Source organism: Corvus brachyrhynchos, unplaced genomic scaffold (assembly GCF_000691975.1).
Source record: "Corvus brachyrhynchos isolate BGI_N302 unplaced genomic scaffold, ASM69197v1 scaffold45, whole genome shotgun sequence".
NCBI lineage: Eukaryota > Metazoa > Chordata > Aves > Passeriformes > Corvidae > Corvus > Corvus brachyrhynchos.
In genome coordinates, this window is record NW_008238361.1 from 2,043,137 (window position 1) to 2,051,239 (window position 8,103).

The 8,103-nt window shown below is 43.5% G+C and overlaps 1 protein-coding gene across 2 annotated transcripts in view; it reads right to left on the minus strand.

Annotated features, from left to right (window-relative positions):
• Positions 1-5,661, minus strand: part of EPC2 (enhancer of polycomb homolog 2) — a 32,552-nt gene extending 26,891 nt beyond the window's left edge. Inside the window, exons 1-2 of one of the 2 annotated variants that reach the window (XM_017736072.1) lie at positions 5,654-5,661; positions 3,603-3,607 (exon numbers count right to left, since the gene is read on the minus strand). Coding sequence is in view for 1 of the 2 variants with exons in the window: in XM_008634992.2 (XP_008633214.2) it covers positions 3,603-3,710 (108 nt within the window). In the remaining variant the exon portion in view is untranslated. Of the gene's footprint in view, positions 1-3,602; positions 3,726-5,653 lie in introns of those variants that run through there. The other variant, XM_008634992.2, reaches the window with a different exon arrangement.
• Positions 5,662-8,103: the final 2,442 nt, after the last annotated feature.

Sequence of the window (8,103 nt, forward strand, 5' to 3'; positions counted from 1 at the left end):
TTGGCACTACCCTAGAGTCAACTGAAGCACTACAAAGCACTTCAGGAAGTAAGAGTGGCCATCAGCCCACAGACCCTGATAAAGGGACAGGGACAGTGAGATGTGCACATATCACAACCATTTTTGTGTTTCTATCTGCAGCACCAAACAGAATAAAACAAGTAAAAAATTCTCTAAATAGCTTCAGTCTAGAAAAAAGGAAACAATGCAATTTCAACCATCCTACGTCAAACTGGACACGAAACAACCATGAGATATCCCAAGTATTACCCCGAGTGGGACAGCAGTAACATACAAGAACATGAGCAATCTCTCATCCCTAAAAATAATGATTATTCACTATTTATGAACATATGGACACAAAACTGTCACTGCCTATGAAATGTCAAAAAACCCACAGCCACTACAACTCTGTATTTTAAAGCGACATTTATTTACACAAGTCCCCAGTCTACCAAAACATGACTATAAACTAATTATTAAAAATAAAGTTACTACTATAACAAAGAATTAAATTATTAAAAAATCCTTTTGGAAAAGCTGTTTCTGGTACTAGATGACAAATTTCTATTTACAGAAGAGCGGGATTTTTTTCCAAAAAAGCTTTATGAGAAAATTGTTACGAATAACATAACATGTAGTCCAAAGAGCACCTTGGGATACACTGGTGTCACTCACAAGATAACAAATGATTCAATTAGGAATCCTGATATCCCAGTCAAAGCAGGATGGCAGGGTCTGCACCAACATATAGAAATATTCTCTCATTTTTCATGTCATGAACCCCACGATGCGTTTTTAAAGGCTGAGATTCCTCACCAACGAGCTTTGCCCTTTATTAAATCCAGTATTATCCATGGAACCCACATTCTGTTTGATTGCTGGCTGCACACACAAACACCTCCATGTGACCGTGAGTCACAGAACTGCTCCCTGCAGCGGGGAGGAGGAAGAGTCACCAGGAGGGAGAACTGGAAATTCTCCAGCAGGAGCTGACAGGCGAGCACAGCACCTCTCCCCCTCCTGCTGCACTCTGCATTTAACCTAAGCCTGTGGGGAACACTTTCATCCCAGGATTAATATCCAGAGTTCTTCTTTAACTCAGGCACACGCACCTACAGCAGGGAATTTGTGTTTTACAGAGTTTTTAAACAAATGGTGTTTTCATCACCGAAGTGATTCTACCTGGAGTGCTGGAGACCAGATGAACCACACAGAAATCCCTCCCATTATAATTAATCATGTCAGAGATTGGTTCTACAGTTTGGACAACTTAGGAAAAGGTGACAGAAATTAAAACACACATACAGTAATTGATAGAAATGAAAATTATTGAAAATTAGCGACAAAACTCCATTTTAAACCAAATACCTTTAACTCAAGAAACATCTAGTATTATTTTTTCAGCTTTCTGTAGTGTCGGTGTCTCCCTTAATTATCCAGTCTCTGGATACCACTGCAGACATTGAATGGTTTGTTTACATCCAAGTCTGGCACAGGGAATCCAACATCACTGAGATGCTTCAAAGTAGAAACAGTTTTTGTTATGCAACACAGACTGGTCTAAGATACACCAAGTGCGAGCTGCAGCCAGAGAAATGACACAAAGCTGAGAAAAACAAATTATAAATTCCAATGTAAACACGAGAAAACAACCATGGCAAAAGAGGAAGTGTTTATGCTGGCTCAGAACTGATCCGTGGATGAACCACTTTGTGTGTCCCAGGGGGCAGGAGCAGAGAGGAGTTTACTGATACAGAAAACTGGTGGAAAAATGACATCTCACCGACTGGGAAGAGCCTCACAAGCGAAGCTGAGCAAATCTTCACTTCTTGCAATGAAAGATGACACAAAAACATCTTACAGAGAACAATTCTGCCAATGGGGAGGTGTTGAGCACTCAAACTTGAGAGACCACAGGTGTAAATGTATTAATGACAGCTAGAACTGCACCAAAGGAAATCAGGCAAATTAAGAACTCGGATTTTTTTCTGCAAATTTCTGCTGCCTTGCATTTGCAGCACTTCACCTGCCATGGACAGAGGTGTTTTAATCCACCACCTTCAGCCCCACTACACTGTGATTAGTATATATTAACAAGTAGGAATTTGCAAAATGGATTAAAAATTAAAACTTTTAAATAGTATATTCTCAAATACTTTATTTCTTTGACTTGGAGAGAATGAACATGTGAACATTAAATGCAAAATTATGACAGTCTGTACTGATGTTACTTTTACTTTCATAAAATTATTTTTGCTACTCCTTACACCTTTTTATATACAGGAATTCAGTTCTAGTTCCACTCTTCTCTACTTGTTACAGAAACTTCAGTTCTACAATTGATCTTCACCACCACTGGCTTTTAGGACACCCAAGGTTTATGTAAATATTAAATGAGTTATTTACCTTTCCAAAAGTTGAACTGTTAGAATGATAAATATGCCGTGGCATAAACAAGGCATTGTTTATTAGCCTTGCTGGTAAAATAAATTACAAATAACCTTTTGAACATCTAGCACCAGTCAAAATGATCTTTCTTATGAAAGATAATTAAGAATGGAGGTTACTATAAGCAGTTTTAATGTCTGTTGATCCGAATCATTCGAACAGGACATTTCAACTGGTTTCAGTCAAAACAGAAATTGTACCAAGCCACTCAGTTTTGCCAAGCAGAAATCCAGCACTCCGTAAATCCAAGGACGCCCGAGGTATTTCTTTCCAAGGTTTCCTCAAATTGAAGGAAAAGGAAAGACTGCTCCCTACATTTGAGAGGTCCCAGAGCTGAGCCGTAACAGCTCAACGAGGCAGATTCCAAAGTGCTCTCCTAAGCTTTTGTCATGGAATTACACCTCCTGCCGAGGAACCCTTCCTACAAGGGAAAGTTCCTGCATAATGAGCCGAGGTGTGCCTCAATTAACAGCCCGGCAGCTCCTTTTGTGCTCGCAGGGACACGGGCATCCAAACCCGCCCGGGCAGCTCTCCCAGTCCGGCTCACTGACCCCGCGCAGCCTCTAGCCTGCAGCAAAAATGCAGCTTTATCTAAATTACCAGAGCGGTGTTAAGATAGGGCTGAACCCATCTAACCTCGGGGTGACACCGATTCTCCATTCTCATCTCTATCCCCACGTGCTCCTGGTGAAAGGAAGGATGCTCTCTCCTCAGTTTTGCCAAGCAGAAATCCAGCACTCCGTAAATCCAAGGACGCCCGAGGTATTTCTTTCCAAGGTTTCCTCAAATTGAAGGAAAAGGAAAGACTGCTCCCTACATTTGAGAGGTCCCAGAGCTGAGCCGTAACAGCTCAACGAGGCAGATTCCAAAGTGCTCTCCTAAGCTTTTGTCATGGAATTACACCTCCTGCCGAGGAACCCTTCCTACAAGGGAAAGTTCCTGCATAATGAGCCGAGGTGTGCCTCAATTAACAGCCCGGCAGCTCCTTTTGTGCTCGCAGGGACACGGGCATCCAAACCCGCCCGGGCAGCTCTCCCAGTCCGGCTCACTGACCCCGCGCAGCCTCTAGCCTGCAGCAAAAATGCAGCTTTATCTAAATTACCAGAGCGGTGTTAAGATAGGGCTGAACCCATCTAACCTCGGGGTGACACCGATTCTCCATTCTCATCTCTATCCCCACGTGCTCCTGGTGAAAGGAAGGATGCTCTCTCCCACGGTGGGCTATCACCACCCTTTATCAAGGCCCCAAAAAGCAGCATGTCCCTTCTACCTGCAGGTCGGCTACTCCCGCTCAGCTTTATCTCAGCACACTCAGAGATCAATGACATTTGTCCCGGGCTAAGCTGATATCCCAAGCACTTGTTGCACGTTTGCTGATAGGTGTTAATGTGATAAGCCCTAATAAACGGCTCGGGAGGTGGAGACTTAAAAGCAAATCTTGGTCGTGTTTAACTTCAGCCACAACAAATTAAACGCGAAGCTCCTCTGTTTAACATCTCCCCAGTGCTCAGCTGCCCGGGGTTAACTCTGATTCACCGCTATCAAACGGGACATTAAACAGGGACCAGAGATTCTGCAGGTGAAGGCACAGGAAGGATGAAGCATAAGAGCTGAAAACTGAAATAATGGCTGGGAAATGGAATTGAAATGTGCACTTGGGAGGAACATCACTGCACAAGGCGATGGGACTCGGAGGGAGGAAGAAAAGTACAGGAGCTCAAGGCAGGGAAAGATCTCAAACAAAACTAAAGTTCAAAATTCTGTGAATAAAGATCACAACCCAGCATTTTGCTGCCTAATGCCAAACATACTTCAGTAATCTCAGCAGTCTCCAAATACTCCCAAAGTAAGTAAATAAATACAGGTGCTTAACTCAAACTGAGGAATAACTTACACTGGGAACTGTATTTCCCCAGCAGATAACCCAGTTGACTTTAGTCAAACAAACCCAATTCCTTTCCTAAGCAAAGTGTGCTGTCTTGATTTCACCTGGTTTTGCATGGAAATACAATCCTTGGAGTTTCTCACGTAGATTCCCATGAAGTCTTTCAGAGGGATTTCTGTTTTACAGAATATTTGCATGGTTGGAGCTGAAGTTATCCTCTGTTGACCTGCTGTTTTACACACTGCTGTCCAGGCTTCTTTGTTCTACAAAGCCTCTCGTTTGTAAGGAACTTTGAGGGTTCAACCACAGGTTATGAATGCACAGCCCACACACAAACATCCAGTTAGGAGCAAGTTCAGTCCACGTGGGGAGCGATTTACATGTATTTGTGTTTTTAAACCCAGACCTGAGTGCATCAGACAGTACCAGGTAAGTACTTCTGAGCAGCAGCTTAAGTAAATCCTCACACATTTGATACTCTCCCAGTTCCCTGTATCAAAAGAAAATATTCATTATGGGTATTTTTGCTGATACAGTTTAAAAGGAAAACTAGGACTTGTGCAAAGCTAAAAGCTTCCTGCTTTGAAAGGAGAATGAAGATGCTGTTCCAGGAGCATCACCAGCTCTCCAGGGCACCTCAAAGCTAGACGATGAGCACTTCAAGTTCCAATGTTACAACAGAAATTGAATAAACTAAGAACTAAGCAAGGAAAAAAAAAATCAAGTTAACTATTTCCAGTCAAAATAATCACAACTGAACGTTGTATTTAATGATCAGAGAAAGCTTATCCCGAGGTGATCCCTGAAGGGCTGGGAAGGAAAGTCCCTTCCCACGGGTACTGTGTCAGCATTTCTGCAGCATCAAACCACGTCCTTAACTTGCCATTCCTGCACTTTTCCTCTCTCACCTCAGCCCTGTGATGCCATGCCAAGCTGAGCTGTAAATGAACGGATGTTCAAACAAGGATTGAGATGAAGGCTCAGATAGCTCTGACCAGGCAATCCCGGGATCTCCCATTACCAGCACATTTTCAGCTTCCTCACACCTCAGGTAAATTCACTTCCCAGAGCCTTCCGTGTGAATGTGCCTCATTACTAAGTAGGATTTCACCTCACAATGTGCAACTCAGCAATCTCCAGCAACAGGTATTCAAATGAAAACACAGTTATGCGATAAGAAACAAAACCAGGGCTTATCTATTCTGCAACTTTCTCCCTTTCCAGTCAAAACAATTCATTAGCATTAGGAAATACGAGTCTTACTCATCAGAAAAAAAAACGTGTGCCTGCTCAGTTTCTGAACTCACAAAAGGACACCTTCCTGCTTCTGCTTAACAGCGACTGCTCCCTCACATGAGTTTAAAAGCAAACCCACACAATTTTCTTCCTCAGGTTTAATTTAGAGTAAATTATAAACATTTGTAACGTAAACATGCTACAGAACAGAAACCTAATTCTTTCACAGCTGGAATCTCCAAGTGAGAGAAACGAGCTGCTGATTTGTGAAACGCTGCGAGTGGATATAAATCTCTGAGATACTCATGCAGAAACAGTTCCAGAATATTCATCAAGAATAAATGGACCAAAATCTGCACTTTTGTATGTACAAAAGATCCATCACCAACTAATTAAATGACATGCCTGCACCAGCGAGGCTGGGTTGTAAAGAACAAGGCAGACACGTCACTCAAGCATTTTAAATCCTGCAGATCTGTAAATAATGATGATTTCCAGTGGAACAGATCCCCGAAGGTGCTGTCTGACCCCGTAACACACTGTGCCACAAGCCCTTTCTGATGCCACCAAGGCTTCCCAAAGGGTGACACCGGGAGGACGGCATCCTGGGGCCAGAGGAACACGAGCTTTATGGCTCTGTACAGCAAATGGAAAACAGCAGCCACCCCGAGGCTTCAAACAACTTTCACTTGGGATAAAAGGCCTTGAGACACTCTAAAAATTGAGGTGACAGAAATGAGTGTGCAGAGATTTCTCTCTCCCTCCAAAAAATCCCTTTCAAAATACACACCAAATCGATCACAGCAGCATCTACTAAGAATTCAAGCTGTTTAGGTAGTTTTCAAATATTTAACTACTGTCATCCATAGCAGCTGTTCCTAGAAGGTCTTTCATATCATTAAAAAAAAAGAAGTACATTAAAGAATTCTCTATGTAACACTGGGAGAAGGACAAGCCATGAATGAAACCATCACCACATGACAATAATCTGAATAACCTAAGAATAGCAGTTTATAATCTTGCCTGGCTGATGCATCTCGCACTATGTTTATATATTGCTTCAGTCATTTCATTTTGATACCATTACATAATATATCAAACAGAGCCACATGTCAGGGCAGGGAAAACAAACCTCCCCCTCACAGAAAAGCAAATTTTTAGGATAGCACTAAAGTAGTTTTACTCAAGTATAAATCTAATCTTCTCAATCATTTAAGCAGCCCATAAGCAGCTTGTTTGCTTGAACTCTTACAGCAATTTTCCATTAACAACTTTTATTTTCAACATGATTTATCAAAATAACAGCATTTTTTAGGAATTCATTTAAATATTGAATGCAAACACAACACTGCAAGATAGACTTTCAAGGCTGAGAAAACCAAATTAGTCTCCAATATTGCTTCATTAGTACCTCAGCATTGTTCCTTTTAACTACAATCCCAGATTCTAGCAGAGCTACTCTTGGGGAATTACTGAAGTTTTGATCACAGTACATTATACACAGTAAATTAAAAAAATAAAACCCCGCCATGATAAGACAGAGGATTCCTTTTAATACCAACAGTCAGGTGAGAAAAAGCAATGAGGCAAGCATGGAGCCTCCTTTGACAGCTGTAACCTCGGAAAAGCCAATCCACAGGCACAGAGGTTTAGCTGAGGCGGAGACATGGATTCATTGAGGAAATTCTGGAGGGTGCATTTACTATCGGCTCTGCAAGTACAGACACATCAGGCAACAGCCCCTGTCTGAGCTTACACAACTCCCAGGAGCACAAAATAAACCTTACTCTTACAGAAAAGTGTTTTAAGATCAGCAAGACAATGCAGTGCATTCGGAGGACACCAGAACTGCGGGCAAGCGTTTTCAAAGCTGTCCTATTGCTCACCAAAAACCCCAGAAACTTATATTTACCTAGGCGGACAAAAGCTTTTCCACTACAAGCAGAACGCATATCACATGTCCACGCTGAACACTGGCTGATTGATTTGGAAATAACATTTAAAGCTCCAACGGTTCACGCGACGCGTCCAGCTGACGCCTCTGCCAAGCGATGCACACCAAGCAGCACAAACCATAGGTGTGAAATAACTCCGAGCAGCACCGGGGGTGGCTGCAGGAACAGAGACACTGTCCCACACGGGGAGCCAAAGCTGCTGTGTGTCTCTTCAACCCCACATGTGCACAATGTGTGTGTGTGTGTGTCTGTGTGTGCCGGGCTGTCCCCTCAGCCCCGCATGTGCACAGTGTGTCTGTGCCCAGCACAGGGACTGACAGCACCGCCGCGACACGGAGCTGCCGCCGGGCTCGGGGACAGCCGGCCGGAGAGAGGGACAGCGCGTCCCGCTCCCGCCGTCCCCCGGAAAGCGAGAAGCTGGCCCGGACCCGCTCGCTCCTTGTGGAGTGGCACAGCACAGCACGCTGCACCCAGCACTTTCACGCCGCCACCACCTCCCCAGCTCCAGCCCGAGCGACTTGACAGCCACGCACAACAGGGTTGGCAGGAGTAGTATCAGCTTTAGTCCACAACGCG